Source organism: Scylla paramamosain, chromosome 21 (genome assembly GCF_035594125.1).
Source record: "Scylla paramamosain isolate STU-SP2022 chromosome 21, ASM3559412v1, whole genome shotgun sequence".
NCBI lineage: Eukaryota > Metazoa > Arthropoda > Malacostraca > Decapoda > Portunidae > Scylla > Scylla paramamosain.
The window spans coordinates 8,480,159-8,500,766 of NC_087171.1; the positions used below are offsets into that span (position 1 = coordinate 8,480,159).

Below are 20,608 nucleotides of genomic sequence, written 5' to 3' on the forward strand. Positions count from 1 at the left end.
ACTTTCTGTCCTTACTCTGTCAGTGTTGCTTCCAGTTCAACACTCAGCAAACCCCCGTGTCTGATCCCCTCCCTTCAAGCTCAACTGGCCAAACCAAGGTAAGTAAAGCAGCCTCCTTGGCCAAAATAAAACACCACATGAAGCAACTTAAAATAAAGTGATGGTTACAAGAAAACAAAAACATCAAACTTAAAAATTTATTCATTACACATGGATTTTTTTACGTTTTTACAAAAATACTTCTTCTTACAAACATGATTTCCGGGAAATATTATATTTATACTTCATCAATAAATATAATACAGTACGACTTCTGAGACGGTAGACGAGCAAGGGATGAGACGCGTCGCTCAGGCCGGGACACACGCCGCTGCCAGCCCTCACACGCGTGACAGCAAAAAACCGACTTAAAAAATCCTGTGTGTGAATAATTTTCGCATGGAAACTAACGAAGATGCCTTTGACAAGAGACATGTACGTATGTAACACTACGACCAATGTTGAACGAGCCTAACATGATCTGAGAGAATGGTGAGCAGAGGAACGAGTGTTGGTCTGAAGGGAGTGGGAGGCGGCAGTGATACGATCTCGCCCGCCAGCCGCCCACCGGACCCCTAATACTGTGACGGCTCACACCCGGAGTGACACTGGTCTCAACACTGGTGGTGCTGGTCGTAGTACACTGAAGACAAACGACTCGTGCTCTGATCCTCTCTTTTATTTCCCTATCGTTCTCTCGCACACACACGCACACACAAACACACTTCACCGTCGTTTCACCGCTGAAAATCATTTTTATATGGAGACATAAATTAAAAAGGAGCAATAATAATCACACTCACATAAATATAATAAATATTGATATGATAATAATGATACTGACGGGGCCTCCTCGCACAGTACATGATGAGACAGGTCATTCATCAGACTTCACAGTACAGTAAAAATAGGAACTTTGATATGGATTTTGGTGAACAAGAATTGCTTCCACGTATCTTACTGACAAAAGAGGAGAAAATAATAAAAAGTAAACAATTCAATCCCAATTACTGACTTCGCTTGAGAGATGATGGTTCTCGATTCCACTACAGCTAGAAGCGCTGGGAATACGGAACCATCCTCTCTTTCTCTGACACACACGCTCTCTCTCTCTCTCTCTCTCTCTCTCTCTCTCTCTCTCTCTCTCTCTCTCTCTCTCTCATGCAGGTGAAGTAAATCCTGCACATTTCTTTTAGCACCTGATCAGATCATACAGATTTCTCTCTCTCTCTCTCTCTCTCTCTCTCTCTCTCTCTCTCTCTCTCTCTCTCTCGTTAAGTGGTCTGCTTGAAGGGAGGTCTTTACGTTGTATTGAAGAAGGAGCAGAATAGGCAGCCTTGGTCTATCTGCCGGGCATTGGGACAGGTAAGGAGTGAGAGAAGAGGCAAATGTATTCTTATCTCTTACAAAATGAAAGCTTCAACAAATTTTGAAAGCCACAATGATCTTTTGTTTCTTTAGCAATTGGAAAAACGTAAAAAACGAACACTAGAAGCCGACGTACGTAATTAATTAACCTACAAGAGTAAAAAAAAAATAACTCACGTAGCATTACCTTCTAATCTGCTCAAACAATACTAGTGTTAATAGTGTGGTGCTAATGGTTAATGTGTGCTATCACAAGTCACGGAGGCGTGACGGGGACTGAGTGCCGGCTGGACACCGCCGCCTGCAGCAGCACCCGAGGCAGCGGAGTAAGGCTGGCTGGCAGTGTGTCCACTCTCACTCTGTCCTCGCATAAGGGCAATGGTGGTGTTTATGACCTGTCGCGCGGGGCAACAGCCTCAAAAGTACGTCTCCGTCAAGGACATTACTTTCCTTATGTCGGCAATGAAGAAATTAAAAAAAGGTAGAGGTTGTGCTTCCTGTTAATTCCTTCCCTCGCGCACTTACAGTTAAACAAATAACAGCCAAACATGAAACATTTTTCCAGTAGACACCATAGTTACCTCACCACCTAACGTAAAGTTTACTTCTTATCAACACTATGAGAGGGCTCACCACGGGCAAGACTGATCCAGTGGCGCCGCTTCGCTGGCCGGGGCTCACATCGAGCCTCCGTTGGCGCCAAGTCGAGCGGACGATCACACTGGTCTTGTCTCAGTACAGTGTCACCTCATACAGAGAAAAACAAGCTTTCTTTATACAGCACAGGAACTCGGGGCGAAGGGAAGGTGTTCTTGGGAGTCTGGTCAGCTAAGGAGTGAGGGCGCCCACCAGACTTCCAAAAAAGCAACGCTACCTGGAGACTTGATCAGCTGGACGTATACATCGATATAATAAGACTTAATAAATCTAAATTCATACCTTACCATAATTTACAACACAAATATACAGACGCACCTTTATGACGCACAGCGAGGATAAAGGTTGACTTAGAATGCATTACACGGAGAGGAAGGTTCCCGGAGGGGCGAGCGTGGCGGGGGATCCGTTAGGGCCTCCCCTCCTGCTGGCGGAACACTTCACACTAGCGTTTGGTCCATCGTACTCCATAAAGATTACTGTGAATGCAATAAATTTGGTTCCAAAACGGTGCTCTCGCCAGCAGGAGGAGACAGTCCCCCCCTTTGGCCAAGGCGTGCAGGAGGCCGCCAGCCGCCCGCTCTACCCCTCGGAGGCCACGAGGCGCTTCCTGAGCCGCGACAAACATACTCCTGACAGAATGGCAGACAGCAGTAAAACACGCAATGGTACACAAAATAATACAGAAAAATATTTCATACGAAAATTCCGCGACTCTTAGAGCCAAAATAAAACACTTCGAAATATCGAATACAATATTAGTGTTATTTTCAGTGAATGATCTGTAGCACCAGTGGACAAGATGATCAGGTCGCGTCAGTTGATACGGGACGCTGAGTGGCGTTCTCATGAGAAATTAAATGGAGAATAATTAATGCAGGAGGAGACTGAGAGCATTTCCCGTAGCCAACCTTGGCTCCCTGATACCAGAGCGGCTCAGCCCATCAATAAATACAATAAATAATTGATCCATGATGTACAAGCGGGCAATGAAAGCAAACTCGAAATATACATCCAACACATACTGGGGTGACCAAGGTGATTTGTGGAATGTAGGGGTACGGGTGGCGAGGGGCTGGCAGAGGGGTGGCAGGGTCAGAGGGAGGGGAGGGGGAAGGAGAGGGAGTGTTCGTGATGGGAGCCGAGGAATAAATACTAAAATTGACGGGGTTGAGAAAATTTTTAAAAAGTTGCAAGAAGAAATAAATACGTCCTCGTGATTCTCCAGGAAACCTTATCGGTAAGAAGGTGAATGTCAGAGAATCCAAAGGACGCGACACGTTTACATTCCATTTTCATGTTCATTTGGGTTTTAAGAGACGGCGGCGAAACTTCATATCAAAACCTGACACGACTACGGAAGATGTAAAGAAAAAAAGTTAGATCGAAAAATACAGGTGTAGAAAGGTCACCAATGCGCCGGAAAGTGAGCGGCAAGCCTCATCTGGGCCGCTACCGTCACCTGGTGTGCACCAACACGGTGCACTGATGGGCTGCTGAAACGTAACAGCGACGCTTACTCGCACCACAATGTAACATGATATGAACATGCTTGGATCAGAATGTACTCGAGGCAGTTAGCCGAAACTGCAACTTGAGAGCACAACGTAATTCTATGTCGCGTAAACGATAAAATGAAACAAAGGTAATGAATGCAAGGCAATACTAGGAGGTGAGAGGGTGTGATGGGTGATGCAGCTATGAAGTGTATCGCTCACTAAGATAACGACGATTGGACTTTGGTAGCTGGGCACTGATGCTGGATACTGACCGCGCATCCCTTGCCACCACGCCTTGCTTGGTCACGGACGCCACCATCGGAGCGTCCACTACCACCAGCACACAAGCGTTTTAGTGCAGACAGTGGTGTCGGCGGTGGCAGAGGGCACGGACGTACACTAGCTGGCGGTTACCCGCCGTTGGCGTCACAATGTGGAGGGATGGTTGCTGTGAGGGGACGCCGAGATAAACTCCAATCTATCTTGTGTCCTGGGTGTGGGAGGAAGGGACCCCGAGCTATGAGAGGACCCCACTGATCCTAAAGAGCCTACCGGAGAGGTGACTGAGGTGTGGGGCATAAGTGAGGGGGCGGAGGCGGGGGCGCTGCGGGTTGAGATGGATCGAGTGAGGGAGTCCTTGTAACGGAACCACGAGTGATGCAGGCATCTCCTCCAGGGTAGGTCTGTCGTCAGGCACCACCTGAAGGCAACATCGAATGAGGCTGTTGCACTCCTCGGACACTTCCGGGCGGGTCACCACCTTGGCCGCCACGATCTGGTCCTCGTACTCGAAGGGAATGTCTCCGTACACCAGGTCAAACAGTAGAATGCCCAGAGACCACACGGTGGCCGGGACGCCCTGGTACTGATTGTGCACAATCCACTCGGGCGGGGAGTACACCTTGGTACCTGAGGGAGAAAGAAAGGCAACATGACGCACAGCAAACCTTCACTCTACAACATGGCAAAACATTCAACACCTGCTGCCCTCATCACTCCACCGCCAAGGGCACCAATCCTCTCTTTCTGGCTAGAAAAAAAAAAAAAAAAAAGGCCTTGCAGTTAATTGAACATTGGGTACAAGTGTCGGATTTCAGGATCTCTTCAGGAACACACGGTCTGGACGGCTCATCAGTGGTGGTCGCGGCTCCCTTCCTTCCTTCCTTTCTTAGTCCTCCAGACTCCTGTAGGGAAGTGATGCTGCCTCTGCACACCACGAACAGCAAGAGAATCGCAATGCTCAGTCAACTAATATGTCATATATAAAGTAAACTTATGTAAAATTATGTAAACTCGAGTTGGTGACCCAGGAAGTGACAGTCGCTTTGCCGCTTGACCACCGTTCCCGTAACTTACTGTAGTGCGAATCAGACTAACGCGCTGAGTGTCAGTGAATGCTTTGTGTGTGTGTGTGTGTGTGTGTGTGTGTGTGTGTGTGTGTGTGTGTGTGTGTGTGTGTGTGTGTGTGTGTGTGTGTGTGTGTGTGTGTGTGTGTGTGTGTGTGTGTGTGTGTGTGTGTGTGTGTGTGTGTGTGTGTGTGTGTGTGTGTGTGTGTGTGTGTGTGTGTGTGTGTGTGTGTGTGTGTGTGTGTAGTCCAGCCAGCCGCGGTTTATGCTGAGCTGTGCGTAGAGAAAGAGAGAGAGAGAGAGAGAGAGAGAGAGAGAGAGAGAGAGAGAGAGAGAGAGAGAGAGAGAGAGAGAGAGAGAGAGAGAGAGAGAGAGAGAGAGAGAGAGAGAGAGAGAGAGAGAGAGAGAGAGAGAGAGAGAGAGAGAGAGAGAGAATTTCAACAAAGATCGACTTTTTGCGGCGACAGCTTTGCCGACAGACACTTGCTTCTACATGACTGGACAGACAATCGAGTGAAAGTAGTAGATGCTGTGCCAACGAGTCTAAGCTTTCCATCTTATACTGTATTCACACACACACACACACACACACACACACACACACACACACACACGGCTTAGCGAGTAGTCTTTCATCTGCTTCCTCTTAGTTATTGAGATTTGTGTCACTACGCACACACTCACGCACACACTCACATACACGCACGCACGCACAAGCACACGCACACACACGCGCACACACAATATGAAGAAGAAAAAAAGAAGAAAAAGAAGAAAAAGAAGAAAAGAAGAAGAAGAAGAAGAAGAAGAAAAATAGAAGACAAGAAAAGGTCTTGCACACCAACATGAGAAACGAGGCATCTCTCTCTCTCTCTCTCTCTCTCTCTCTCTCTCTCTCTCTCTCTCTCTCTCTCTCTCTCTCTCTCTCTCTCTCTCTCTCTCTCGTCATCCATCAAGTCAACCAGCAGCAGCACCTCTAAATTATATTACGAATGTTATAATCAGCGACACATGGGTTAATCGATACAAACGGACGGAGCAACTAGTGCGAAGGGAGGCGGAGGGAGGAGGGACCGGGGCTGGCTGGAGGAAGATAACGAGCAAGTAGAGGGATGGCTGCTCAGTCTTAATTAATGAAGCGCGAGGAAGGGAGAGGGATACGCAAGATGCTGTGAGATTCCCCAGGGCATAACAGCCTATTGCTGCCTCGGGAATACATGGAACGAATGCGCCGGTCTGTTGCAGGGATGTAATACTTGAGAGAGAGAGAGAGAGAGAGAGAGAGAGAGAGAGAGAGAGAGAGAGAGAGAGAGAGAGAGAGAGAGAGAGAGAGAGAGAGAGAGAGAGAGAGAGAGAGAGAGAGAGAGAGAAAGTAAAACCTATATTGTTATAAAAAAAAGCAAAGGTCTTTTAAGAAAAACAGTACAAGTGACAATTCAGAAGAGTATGATTTTTCTCCTATTATACAAGTTTTTGCAATATTAAAACATGAAGGCAAAGATCAGGCAACAAAAAACTGAGAGAGAGAGAGAGAGAGAGAGAGAGAGAGAGAGAGAGAGAGAGAGAGAGAGAGAGAGAGAGAGAGAGAGAGAGAGAGAGAGAGAGAGAGAATATGGAGGAAATTTTTGTAATTTCATTTTTTATATATTCCATATATTACCGGAGTAAAATAGCTGAGCGCAGCGCGCCGCCAGTAACAAAGGGAAGTAAAAAAACAGCCGTGCTTTCTAATCTGCTACTAAGAAGGAGAGGGTATGGTACGGGCGGTGCCGAGCCACCAGCCAGCCAGCCTGCCCCTTTCCTTCATAGCGGCATTAAGTTCACTTATTCTCTCTTTTACGCCGAGTCGATTTTCACGTTCCGTCACTGAGAGAAGATATGTGGCTAAGATGATCCTCGCGGTGCAGTCGGAAGAGGAGGAAAGGAGAGAAAGAAAAAAATGAGAATGGAAGATGAAATGCAAACAAGGGAGGAGTGTTTTATTTCCAATCCCTCATGGTGGACAATGCTTCAGACGACCCTCCACCTCCTCCTCCTCCTTCCCATACCACTCCTGTCAACATGAATTTACTCAGAGAAGAAGAAGAAGAAAGGATCCTTATCACCAGGCTGTCTCCATGCTGAGAGAGAGAGAGAGAGAGAGAGAGAGAGAGAGAGAGAGAGAGAGAGAGAGAGAGAGAGAGAGAGAGAGAGAGAGAGAGAGAGAGAGAGAGAGAGAGAGAGAGAGAGAGAGAGAGGTTAACTGACACACCTGCCAGGGCCGCTATGGCAGAGTTGCAACCTCGACACATTTTGTTAATGGACGAGGTGCACCTGAGCGGGCCATCACTAGGTGTCATAATATTGAGGTGGTGTGGACCAACATTAGACAGGTGAGAGGAAATTTTATAGACTACACGCTGTTCGTAAACAAACCTCACACATACATGAAACAGGTCAACACAAACACGCACCTCAAAACAACTGAAAATAACCTTGGAAGTTGACAGGAGTTCGTTAAGATGCTTGCGAAAGGCTGGACATAAAAGAAAGGCTCCCAGTCGAGCGCCGACGTCGTTTAAAATTAGCACACAATGCATGGCTCAAGAGCAACAGGAGGAGGAAGAAAGAGACACACACACATACACAAGACAAGGAGAAGGGAGGGAGCAGGCCACTGTCTTTTCCATACGCTCTTGCTTAAGAGATCTCCATAAAAGAACAATGAATAAACCTTTTAACCTCCCGGAGACAGGATACGAAAGGAGCGAGAAAAATATTTAAATACCTCCTGTTGCGAGGAACAGAGGTTAACACATAGAAGACCACAGGTAACCGAGACGAGAACAGGTAAGTATGTACGTAAGGGAATGTAACAAAGGTAAGGCCAGGGGAGGTACATTACAGGACAGCCAGGTAAGGAAAAGGACAAGTATATGAAAGAAGAAAAGGAATGATTGTACGTCATAACAGCATCACGACTCACGTTATTATGCGCTCTGAGCATCACAACAGTGCCACCCTTTTACGATGTACTTAGTCTTCGGGATCACGGTCTTGAGCTTCATCTTCACCTGCTCCTCCTCCTCCTCCTCCTCCTTCCTCTGATGTCATTATAAAGTACTTGAGTTTCCCTCGTGTGGCGTGAGTGTGTGTGAATGAAAGCTTTGAAACTAGGATTCTACGAGAGAGAGAGAGAGAGAGAGAGAGAGAGAGAGAGAGAGAGAGAGAGAGAGAGAGAGAGAGAGAGAGAGAGAGAGAGAGAGAGAGAGAGAGAGAGAGAGAGAGAGAGAGAGAGAGAGAGAGAGAGAGAGAGAGAGAGAGAGATTCATATGCGTCTATTCGTATCAACCAACACGCTTTTAATTAATCTTGTGGATCACCTGCTCCCTGAGTGGCACGTCATCCAGCAGGTGGATGGGCAGGTGTGGCGTGGAGGCGAGCGGCGCGGACCTGTCGTGACGTAACTTCTAGATAGGCGCTTCTTAGGTAAGCGTTTACCCACGTCACACTTGTAACCCTCAGAATGTGCGGTATGTACTCTGTGTATGTGTGTGTGTGTGTGTGTGTGTGTGTGTGTGTGTGTGTGTGTGTGTGTGTGTGTGTGTGTGTGTGTGTGTGTGTGTGTGTCAGCAAGAGTGCGGTGATGTCTATACATATCGAAAACCATTTCATCTTATAATGATAATAATAATAATAATAATAATAATAATAATAATAATAATAATAATAATAATAATAATAATGATAATTGATAGCCAACGAAAACCAGGTCAGGATAACGATGACATCAAACTAACAAGTCTTGAAATCAAATTAAACAGCACCCATACCATGGTTTCCTTCCCCCATCAATTACCAGCCACAGTAAAAACACCAAAGACAACAACACTCACCCTCAAAGTCAGTATAAATCTTGTCCCTGATGAAGAAGGCGCCAGACCCGAAGTCAATGAGCTTAAGTGTGACTCGGCCGTGTCTATCTGTAGTGACCAGGAGGTTCTCGTCCTTGATGTCACGGTGGATCACTCCTGCCGCGTGGCAAGCCATGACGATGTGCAACACCTGCAGGAGAGAGGAGGAGAGGCCAGGTGAGTGGCTGAAGGCTGACGGAGGAGTGGGATTAAGAGATGATACGCAAATTGAGTGAGTGAGTGAGGAAGTGAGGAAGGTAGGGAGGATGAGAAATTATCTGCGTTAGGAAGAAGAAAGAATGTATAGAAAAAGTCAGGGTAGATGAGGAAGGGACTGGGTGAGAGGAGGGCAGGTAGACTGAGGAAAAAGCTGTGACAGGAGGAAAGGAAACAGGCAGAAAGAAATTGGGGAGAAATGACAGAGAAAATTAGAATGCTGATAATGTGGGTGAGCGCTGGGTTGTTACGCTGTTTTTAATGTTTTGAAGATAATTTGCATGGTAAGTAATAATTCTAACATATGCAATACTCCAAATTGTCTTGCTGAAACAGCGTATTTTCGTACAGAAGTGTACATATTATGACGTCATATCTCACTCAGGAATCATTTTCTGTCATGGTGGGCACACATCCAACTCTAAAAAAATCACTATCATTTAATCAACCTCTTAACATTGAAGTTCAATATAAGCAAGTATAAGCGATAACTAAATGGAATCCTGTATCTTTCTGTGTGATCGTGAACCAATAACTGACATTCGATACCGCAAGATAACCTAAATATGTGAGGTCAGGGAAGCTGCAAGTGCCTGATCACGAATCATGTTCCTATTATCTCTGTCAGACACCAACGCAGCACATGGCCAAGCAATGCACTATTTTTTTCTTTTCTTTTTTCATCTAGGTCGACAAGTTTCATACTCCCTTGGTTACAGTAATGGTTGGTGGCGGTGGTGGTGGTGGTGGCTGCTCTCTTGATTTTAAATTATTCACATCTCTTTCCGAGTATTTATTACACACATACGCCTTCCCGTTCTCCTCAGCAATGGTAAGTTTTCTACAACTCCACACAGCTTCCTAATTAGCAGTCATTTGAGAGACGAGAGTACACACACACACACACACCTTCCTTGCTTAAAAGGTAAACGAACTCCTCACCTCAAACCACGTGATCTGACAGGCGGCCAAAAAAGCGTCCATTTTTCAGACCTACGTACATGTTTTGAGTCCGAACAGTGCGGACTTTAACCTGATCCCTTGAACATTCTCTTATTTCGCTTTCATTCTTTTCACCGTTGCCTTTACAGCAGGAACGTGGGGACACACTCATGAGCACTCCAATAAAATCTTATACCAGAGAATAAATATCCAGTCAATCCCAACAGTGCATGGTAGACAATTACTTTCATCAACGCAGAGTCGCTAGATATGAAGCATCAAGGCAGGGAAGAAAGATTACAAAGTGGTGACGGAGCTGGCGGGCTTGTCCTTGGTAAGGGCGCAGCCACTAAGAGAATCCCCACACACCCCTGCTTGGTCAATAACCCAGAACAAGGCTGCACCATTCAGCCAAGGCCACCAGACGCCATGGGGCAATGTCCTTTAGGGAACAGCGGCACATACTGGCGGTCCTAAATACGTTCTAATTTTGCAGATTCTCTCTCTCTCTCTCTCTCTCTCTCTCTCTCTCTCTCTCTCTCTCTCTCTCTCTCTCTCTCTCTCTCTCTCTCTCTCTCTCTCTCTCACCTGCAGCATCAGATCCCGCGCTTCATCCTCGGGCAGGGGGCCTCGCTCCGTCACGTACTCGTACAGGTCCTTGCAGGGCTCAGGCCGCTCCAGGATGAGGAGAAAAGAATGTTCCTTCTCCACCCAGTTGAGGAGGCGGACAACCTGCGGAATGTGGGCCACCCGCAGCAGCAGGGCCACCTCGAGGGGCACCCGCTTTCCGTGTACCTGAAGGAGAAGAAGAACAGCCTGTTTATTGACGGTTCTAAGAACTATGCAAATATAGTACATTTATAACTTATTACAAAAGAAACGACAAGAGCGGAGGATCTACTTATAACTGAATGTGTGTTAGTACGAGGCTATCAACTCATCAAGTACTTGTAGCATACTGTTCAAGTATATGTGTGTCTTGCTAACCGCATAGAAACCACAGAAGGGGAGGATCCACTCGTGTTAAAGGTTTGTAATGGGGGAGGGAAAGAGGGAAGAACGGCAGGAGGGTGGGGCTGACGAGAGAGGAGGAAAGTACCGTCAGGATCTTAACCTACCTCAACGAGCGCAGCAATACGGCAGACGAAACGGAACACTTTTTTTAAAGACAACCTAGTGGTCTGCTTAATAAATGCCATTGGCAGAGAAGCGCTGCCATTTCATTACACGGGGCGATACTTTACGACTGACAGACAAAATGGAGCGACAGCAGGCTTAGCTTTGGCATCGTGGCGCGTTTCGTAATACTGAAACAGTCCGGAGCTGCATACTTTATTGTTTGTTGGGTCCGTGGCGTGTATTGCATAGGTAAGTAACCGGCAATCTTTATAAGTAGCTCTAAGGAATCTAAGGAAGAGGTGCCTCGCTGTTGTGGTTCGTGTTACAGCCTCGATGAGATTTTTGTTGGTGGACACGTAAAACTCTTCTGGTTATCGACAATACCGACAAACAGACGAGAAAAGTTACGTTGTAAAAACTGTATTGGGATAAGGTGTATAACGTTCAGAGAGAGAGAGAGAGAGAGAGAGAGAGAGAGAGAGAGAGAGAGAGAGAGAGAGAGAGAGAGAGAGAGAGAGAGAGAGAGAGAGAGGAACGCCACTTATGACCACCACCACCACTACCACCAACATCGATCACTGTAATATATATAGCCGCACTAAAACCACATTCATTTCTACTTCAAACTTTGTCCCCTTTTGCTTACTTCTCTACTATGGTGAAGGGCACTCGTCGCCTCACTCGTCTCTCCCTCAGACACTCGAACTAGACTACTTTAGGCATCAAATTTATACCGTACAATACAAGCGACGGCTGCGGTGGCGTCGGCGGGCTGCGGAGGGGAAGCTTAAGGGGGAGAGGAAAGGAAGAGAACAGGGGGCGGAGCGTCGCAGGGGAAGCTACACACCAACGCTACGCCACCTCAAGGTCACTCACCCCGCCGAAGTTCCCCTCTTGCTGGTCGGAGTCGGACGCCACTCACCAACTCCCCTTCCCGCCCAGTCCCTCTCGTCATACCCCCAGGTTAGTCACCCTCAGTCACCCTCCCTCTTCTCCCCTATTCGACGTTACAATTCTCTCTCTCTCTCTCTCTCTCTCTCTCTCTCTCTCTCTCTCTCTCTCTCTCTCTCTCTCTCTCTCTCTCTCTCCTTTCCACATATACTAACTTTTTTCCTTCTCGTCTCTCCTCCACGTTCCCAAAGTTCTGGCATACAAAACTAGCTAAATATAACTCAACACAAACACTCAATTCAAGGCGACAAGTTAGCTAAGTTTCCCGGATAAATAATTAGATACCAAGCTGCGTCTCTATAGCTCCCGCCGTTACCGAGCCTGAATAGCAGTCTTAGGTACCCCCATTCTCAGCCACCCTCCCTTCCCAGCTGGCGCGAACGGAGGTGGGGATCCTGAAAGCGGAAACCCTCCCTGCCTCTGCCAGCAGGCCACGCCGTGTACTCTGGCGGGAAGCAGCACGTGCGTGACGAGCCCGACGGCCGCCAGGATGAAGGAAGGGGAGCAGGAGGAGCGCGAGAGGGGGAACTTGGGGAGAGAAGAGGAGAGCGAGCGAGTGAGCCAGCTAGCCTAACACCCAGAGAGAGAGAGAGAGAGAGAGAGAGAGAGAGAGAGAGAGAGAGAGAGAGAGAGAGAGAGAGAGAGAGAGAATTTTACCTGCTATATGTGAATGTATTTGAAATAAAAAAAGTACCAGGATGAAAGGAAAAGTCAGACTGAGGTACGGTAAGATAACCACGAGCTAAGAATGGCATTTCCTAGTAAAAGCTAGATTAATTTTCCCGCTGCTGAAGATCATTAGTCGCACACCTGAGTTGAAATTACATCCCTGCTTAGGCCTAGTTCACCGGCTACATCCCCAAAATGACCTAAGTATACCTGTAACACTAACAGAAAAACATAAACTGATAGGTTAACCAAGCCAACTCAAACAGGATCTAACGCGCCACAACTAAGCCCTACGGTGGTGTTTCTTCTGTAACCTTTACCACGACAGTCACTCCAGTGCCGCCGAGGCGCCGCCATCCGCCGCCACACCTGCCACCGCCGCGCCACCTGTTCCGTGTGAGGCGTGAGCTTAATCCCTGACAGCCGACGACCCGCAGGCGCCAGGGGGAAGTTACTTTCTCGTCTTGACTTAAACATCGAAGGGAAGGGAGGTTCGACTCGTATTCAATAATGCGGGGAAAAAGGGAGGGAGTACGTAGTCACAAAGACTGCTGTTGTCCTCCTGGTGCTCTTTCTCGAACTGATGAATTACTGAAGGGGAGGCAGGATTCTTAAAAGGTGTTTTGTTCCCTTCTCCTTAGAATAATGGGCAACTGAAGGGGAGGAAGATTGCTGTCTTCCTCCTCCCTCTTCTACACCTCTTGGCAGGTAGAAAACATCAGGGCTATACCTAAACGCTTATCCCAACACCCAAACACTTGTAAACTGACCGTTTGTTGCCATTAACTACAATAAAACTCATGCCAATGGCCGGTAACACCAATGTGCTCTCGGAGTGTAGGTAGAGTTCAGGAACGCCAGTCGCTCGCAGAATTTCTAAGCACTGGTAGCTACTGTCCGGCACGAGGTGGCTCCTTTAGGTGAGCGTCCGGGCACTGTCCAGCATCCATTCCAAGGCGAAACAGTGTTCTCAAGTTACCGTTAGCACCGAGAAGGGGAAAAAAGGCCATGATAGAAAGGCAGCGGAGGGAAGATGACGGAACCAAATAAAAGAAGTCTCTCTATTCTCTCCCTTTCCATCTACACGAACTGTTCCTCAAATTCTCATCTCTTTCTATCTCTCTCTGTCTGATTACACGAAAGCGTCATTATGTGAGAGGCATAAACACCTCCCCTCGTCCCGCGCGGTAAGGAAACCAAAGAGAGATACTGGCAGTTCTTCATTCATTGTGCGTATCAGCCGAGACAGGCGGCAGCAACAAGGAGTGTCCCGACCTCCAACGGGGCGGAAGTCAGGTTCAGGGTGGACTGGGTGATAGGAAGGACCGCCACGAGACCTTCATCAGCCGCCGCCACTCACTGTTCACTCCACAACGCTACGTAGAGTGTGTATGTGAGAGAGAGAGAGAGAGAGAGAGAGAGAGAGAGAGAGAGAGAGAGAGAGAGAGAGAGAGAGAGAGAGAGAGAGAGAGAGAGAGAGAGAGAGAGAGAGAGATTAGTGAGGGAGAAGGACTAGACAAGTATATATTAATAGGGCGAAGCAAGGCCTAAATGCACTGCGTATCAGCGTCTGGAATCCGGCACCTTAGTGGACTAAAGGCCGCCTGGACCAGGTGGACGAGGTTCTTCTACACAAGCCCCTTGGAGGCCCACGGACCTCTCTGCCAGCGAAAATAAAATAGGTGGAATCCGGTGACTGGCCTAACAGGATAATTCGTCCCCGCGAGAGAGAGAGAGAGAGAGAGAGAGAGAGAGAGAGAGAGAGAGAGAGAGAGAGAGAGAGAGAGAGAGAGAGAGAGAGTCCTTCCAAGAGACCCCGTTCGCTACAAACCTCGATCCTTAAGACGCAAGGTAGCGACACGCTACGCCATAACTCCATTAGTAGGGTACAGACGCCACGAGGCCTAGCTAACGCATGTGCAATGAAAAGAAGGCTAAAATGTGCGTGTGCTTCGGTATTAAACACATCGCACCCGTCGGCCTAGATTTCTTCAGCGTGAGTTGGCGTAGCGAGGTTGGCCTCTACAGACGGGCTCAAGGTGGTGGTGGTGGTGGTGGTCGTGGTGGTGGTGGTGGTGCCTGCTGGTTGCCACGCGCACGATATTTCCACACGAATCACGGTCTGATTCGTAGGCACTGGTGACACTTTACGCCTCACCCCGCACTCACCAAACTCGCCCCTATGACAGCCGGGGCGGAGCGAGGAGCGCCGGAGAAAAGTGAACTCAAAACATCTGCGTCGATTGAAGTCCAAGAGTGACGCAACCAGCGAGAGAGTAGGCGAGCAGGTGCACCGCGTTACACCTGCTGCTCCACCTGCGTACGGCGGCAGCAGGTGGGCAGGCGCAGAGAGAGAGAGAGAGAGAGAGAGAGAGAGAGAGAGAGAGAGAGAGAGAGAGAGAGAGAGAGAGATGCGATAAGAAACGGTTTACTTTCTCTTCTTACCAAGTGAAGTGAAAGTCAGCCCAGAAGGCAGCAAATCCTGGCAAAACAAACCAAATTTTACCCGCGTCCCATGACTTCCAAATCCAATAATACGAATATAAGAATAGTAAATCTCACAGTGACAGTTAAAGTAACCTCGCAAGAAAACGCATGAAAGTAACTCCGTATTGCTTCATCACGAGCACAAGGATAATAGCTTCGGCCGTGAACGAAAGAAGGACGCACGCCTGCCAATGCCTTCCTGAAACAAAACACCTGCAAGTTTACAAGCCACTATGTTACTATTAGCCTATGTTTACAGTTCAAAAAGATTACGGAAGACTTCGGGAAGCCCAACCTGTGTGACGCTGACGGAGGAAGATAATAAGAAAAGATATTGGGATTACTTACCACTCCCCAAGCTGGTACGCGGTCCTTGGCTATCGACTTGATGGCTACAGGCGCTCCATCCTTTACCCTGTTGCCGGAGTACACGGTGCCAAAACCTCCTTTGCCTAGAACCTTGGAGACAACTTTGCCCTTCTCATCCACCGTCTTTTCTACCCGGTACAGCCTGTCCGATATCCCTCCACCATCATCTTCGTCCTCATTGTCGAGGACTGGTGGGCTGGGCCTGGGGGAGTTGGCCAGGGCGGGTATGTGGATATAGTGGTGGTGGTAGAGCAGCGGGGTGCCGTTGGGGGGTTGACTCATGGTGGGGCAGAGTGCCGCGTGGTTGTGGCCTGCGTGGATTAGATGTGGGGTGGTGGTGGTGGTGGTGGAGGCGCTGGTGGTGGCCGGGTGGTTGCTGTTATGGGCATGCTGCTGCTGTTGCTGCTGCTGTGGCTGCGGCTGCTGCGGCTGTGGGTGGTGCTCCCGAGGCACTGCTGTGGAAGAAAGCAAAAAAATACTCAGGTGAGTCACACAGTAAGGAACTGGGTTAAGGCAACTATTCTTCCTACACCTGGACCTACATCTGACTTTTAAGCTTTGTGATCGTCGCCCTAACAACAATGCGTGTTATAAAGTAGCGAGTGGCGTTCCCGCCCGTACTCCACTTGACCTAATGGACCACATTCACCTGCCGGAGCGATGCGATGCGCGCCGCGGCGGAACGATTGTAAGCCAAGGACGAGCATGGTAAACAAAACAACCCCATGAAGGAGAGAGTTGGGAAAATATACTACGAAAACAGTCCTCGAGAGAGAGAGAGAGAGAGAGAGAGAGAGAGAGAGAGAGAGAGAGAGAGAGAGAGAGAGAGAGAGAGAGAGAGAGAGAGAGAGAGAGAGAGAGAGAGAGTGGCTAGACTGTACTAGATCAATAGAATGACGGGAAGCGTGCGTGGGCGGGGTCTGGAGGGGAGTACCTACTGCGTCGGCCACCTCAGAACACCTCCCTCTCCCTCCATCTCTTCCTCGTCTTCCTCCGGGTGGGACTCGCTCCCTCCCTGTCTCGGCCTCACACAACTTACCTACTTTGCATCCGGCACAGCGACGCAGGAGCCGCTCGAGGCCACCCATAAGCTGATCGGTGGTCGCGTGCCCCACTTTCGACAGTATGGCATCACCCCCAACCTTCCCTCCCCACCACCTGACTCCTCCCTCCTCCCACCTGCCAACGCAACTCTTTATCGGAATCAAGTCTTTTTTTCTCTTTCTCTTGGTCTTTTTGCAGCTTTCAGCGAGATGGTTTAACGCAGTAAGTGTTGGTTTACTCCTTCCCTTGCCCCTCATCCCCTCATACGTACTGGAAGGGTATTGAAGACCAGAGTTGGAAGGTTTATGTTTGTGGTAAATATTCGTATTTACATCCCCAGGTCTCGTGTCTGGCTGGTGTGTTTTGCTTTGAGGGACATCATATGGCCTCACTTTTTTCCCTTCCTCCTCTAGAATGTCTGTTTCAAAGGACAGCCACAGATGAAACAAACGGACATAATTTCTGGTCTCGGTCCAGGATTCTGCGTTGATTAATTCGGCTGACCCAGTTTCATCAGCGCCGTGGCCTTCATTCGCAAGGCCTCTTCACTTGTCTCCTCTTGTCTCAACCCACCTGCTCGTCTTCCTTCTCCTAATACTCCCGTTTCTCCTCCTTCCTTCTTCTTCTTATCTCCTCCACCCACCTCCTTATCTCCTCCATCTGCCTCCTTATGCTACTTATTTTCCTGCTTCTAAGTCAATTTCCGCCTCCCAACACACACAGTGGTGTATACCCACGTTAGGAGTGCTGGGTTTCTTCTTTGACTCTCTCTCTCTCTCTCTCTCTCTCTCTCTCTCTCTCTCTCTCTCTCTCTCTCTCTCTCTCTCTCTCTCTCTCTCGCCACCTGTACATCACCTACACATCGTCGTCATAAAGTGCGTCGCTTCTCTCGACGAATCGTGGTCTGCGTTACCTCCACAACTTTCACTTCTTCCACTTCCCTCTCTACCTACAGCAGCCCCGCGCTCTCACCACTCACACACACACACACACACACACACACACACACACACACACACACACACACACACACAGAGTAGAACTAACATAGTAAATTAAATCCCTTCCTCATTTAGGGCGCAGCAGTTGCCACGTGCAATTCACTCTCGGAAGAAAATTGGTTTGGGAGTTTGCAGAGGGGAGGAAGAATTAATGATGGAAAGTGCTTCTGTCTCAACACCTGCGTACAGTAATTGCTCTTCAAAAGACCCAGAAAAGTGTGTGTGTGTGTGTGTGTGTGTGTGTGTGTGTGTGTGTGTGTGTGTGTGTGTGTGTGTGTGTGTGTGTGTGTGTGTGTGTGTGTGTGTGTCATGTCAGCAAGTCAGATGATACAGTAATCGAAGGTTATTTGTGATTTCTGCTTTACCTCTTCCACCAGTCAGTCAGTCTGTTATTACGCCCTCGTCCTTGTATGAGAGAGAGAGAGAGAGAGAGAGAGAGAGAGAGAGAGAGAGAGAGAGAGAGAGAGAGAGAAAGGGGGAGAGAAGTGTGAGTGCGTGTGCCAGGGATAGAAATGAGTGAAAGTTACCACGGAATAAATATGAATGAACAAGGTTGAGCTGGTCCCACAAGATGCAAAAAGAAGAAAGTAGTTAAGGTTCCGTTGGGAGGTGGAAGAACACTGGATGGTAGGAACAGAGAAGTACGGCCACGGGACTACTAACTGTTCGTGGAGAGTTAGGAGCGGAGTAGAAAGGAGGACAACATTCTACATGGAGTGTAAGAGAAGGAAGAATATCAGTAGTAGCAACGAAGAGTACTATGTAAGTTTGGAAGGTATGAATGTACTCGACTGCGGAAGTGTTCAGCTAAATAGCAACAGGAGAGAGTGAAGTGTGAAACAATTAGATACTAAAGACGGCCACAACTTGCCTTCACTGTAACGTCCAGCCTTTCTTCCTCCTCCCCCCCTTTTTTTTTTACCTGGAAAGCTTCCCTTAGTTCGTTCCTACCTACCTTTCTTCCCAGCCACTCACGTTACATTGTTTCTCTCTCTCTCTCTCTCTCTCTCTCTCTCTCTCTCTCTCTCTCTCTCTCTCTCTCTCTCTCTCTCTCTTATCGCTATCTTTCCCTCCTTCTATCTCTTCCTTCCTCCCTTCGCCGTCTTCGTTTCCACAGAACTTCCTTTCCCTTACACTCCGCACTTCTATCTGTTAATGCAGCATGCTCTCATACTCCACATCTTGACCATTACCTTGAAAGCTAATGGGGAAGGAGTAATACGTATTTTATGGACACACGTGGCTATATCGGAAATACGATGCGACGTGTCAATACTTCAATAAGAGTAACCATTAACGGTGACAGTATTTTGATGTTTCCTGCTTGGTGCCGCCGAGTAAGACTTATCATCTCTACCCGGAAAGAAGTGTGTGTGACACCCAGTCCTCCCACGCTCCTACTTCCTCCCTCCCATTCCCCGGAAGAAGACGGCTGACGTGGAGGAGGCCTGGCCGCGAAGAATACAAGCAGTCAAGTGTCCTGAACCAAGGCTGTCTATTTAGAGCGCTTGATCAATAAAAGAGAATAACCGTCGCACTCTCTCCTTTAACTTTGGCCAGGGAGGGAGGCTGGGAAAGGGGGAGGAAGAGGGTGGCTAGCATTTATGTACGTATGCATGTATGCATGTTCCGTATGTTTGCTGCTATTTACGTCCAGGTAATAATGGCGCCGGGCACTGGTCCGGCCCTAAATTAAAAGTTCCAGTGTGTGCTTTCGATTCATGCCCCCGAAAAATTTAAGCACCTGAACTAAAAGGCCCAGAGCAATGACCAGACAAGTGTAGGTCCTCCTTACACGGAAGGCTGCTCGTTTAGTCTACTTGTCTGCGACCCCCCTACCCCCACCTGCTCTTAACCACTTCCCCCGCTGCACCTGGACGGACAGCCACCGCTCGTCGCGTACTAAAGACGGAGCTATTTTTGAGACAGTGGGGATGGTGGTGGAGGGCGAGGCCAACTAGCCACCACCAGCCCCCGTCACTTTCTTCATGCCACTCATAAACGAGGGAGAAAATGTGTTACGCTGCGCCATGCTGCTTTGAGTACTGTGTCTCGGGAGGCACAGTGCTGGGGAGCAGTTGCCAGAAACTAGTGAGTCAGTCGTGAGGAGTTCTGAGAGATATTTCCCTTCCCTAACACCTCAACACGAATGACCCTGTTCCTGTGGTCCCAACTACGACACATGACCCCCTCCAAGCAGCAGTAGCAGCAGCAGCACACTTCCTTCCCTCCCTGAGCGTGAGCATGTCGCCCATGCAATCAATGTGCGTGACACGAAGGCACTGGCTGCACTGCCCCGTAATCTGGGTGCCCTGGATACATAAGAGGGCCTGACATACACAACCTTTTCCATCAGCCACTACTAAAGCCACACGTACTCTGCCAAGCCAGCCATTCCTTCCTTGCAGTACGCCACTTCGTACCATGCAGGGGCAAAATTTAATGCACGACCCCCTGACCTACAAAATACAATCAATGACCTCATTCAGCCCTTCACCGCCAATATTCACGCGATACTCTCCATTTATTCCCCCTCACTGACCAGGTACCTCACCGTGCTGAGACAGCCCCTGTCACGCCCCCAGACTGCGCCTTAAGTTCCAATAAACAGTGGATTCCGGGCTGGCCATAACAGGCACCCAGGGCTGGCCTTGCGTTGGGTCGGGAGTAGGGGTGTGGGAGCGGGACGGAGGTGCGGAGGGAGAGGGAGAGGGACGAGGGGTGGAGCGGGCGGAGCAGCGACCTACTTCACTCCTCCCACCTCGACTACGTCCTTGTCTGCCCCTAGTAATTCTATATTGCCCCATAACACAACCACATTGCAACGCTGTGACAGGAAAGTTATCAGGGGAACAGCATGCAGGAAGGCGTTGCTACACTCCTCTACTCCTGTACATGCAATGGAGGCTCCAGCGACGTTTTCTCGTACACTCACACCCCATTAACCGAGCACGCCCACCCCAGAAACTTACAGTAGAACATGTAATGAAGTAATACTTACCGTTAAT

General features: G+C 48.6%; 1 protein-coding gene across 1 annotated transcript in view; it reads right to left on the reverse strand.

Moving 5' to 3' along the window:
* Positions 1-183: 183 nt before the first annotated feature.
* The window catches only part of LOC135110951 (serine/threonine-protein kinase pim-3-like), a 20,712-nt gene continuing 287 nt past the window's right edge, over positions 184-20,608 (reverse strand). Inside the window, exons 1-5 of the mRNA XM_064023667.1 lie at positions 20,602-20,608; positions 15,535-16,010; positions 10,549-10,755; positions 8,785-8,953; positions 184-4,472 (exon numbers count right to left, since the gene is read on the reverse strand). The exon at positions 20,602-20,608 is cut by the window's right edge and continues 287 nt beyond it. Of these exons, the coding sequence (XP_063879737.1) occupies positions 4,081-4,472; positions 8,785-8,953; positions 10,549-10,755; positions 15,535-16,010; positions 20,602-20,608 (1,251 nt within the window). The 3' untranslated portion in view covers positions 184-4,080. The remainder of the gene's footprint in view (positions 4,473-8,784; positions 8,954-10,548; positions 10,756-15,534; positions 16,011-20,601) is intronic.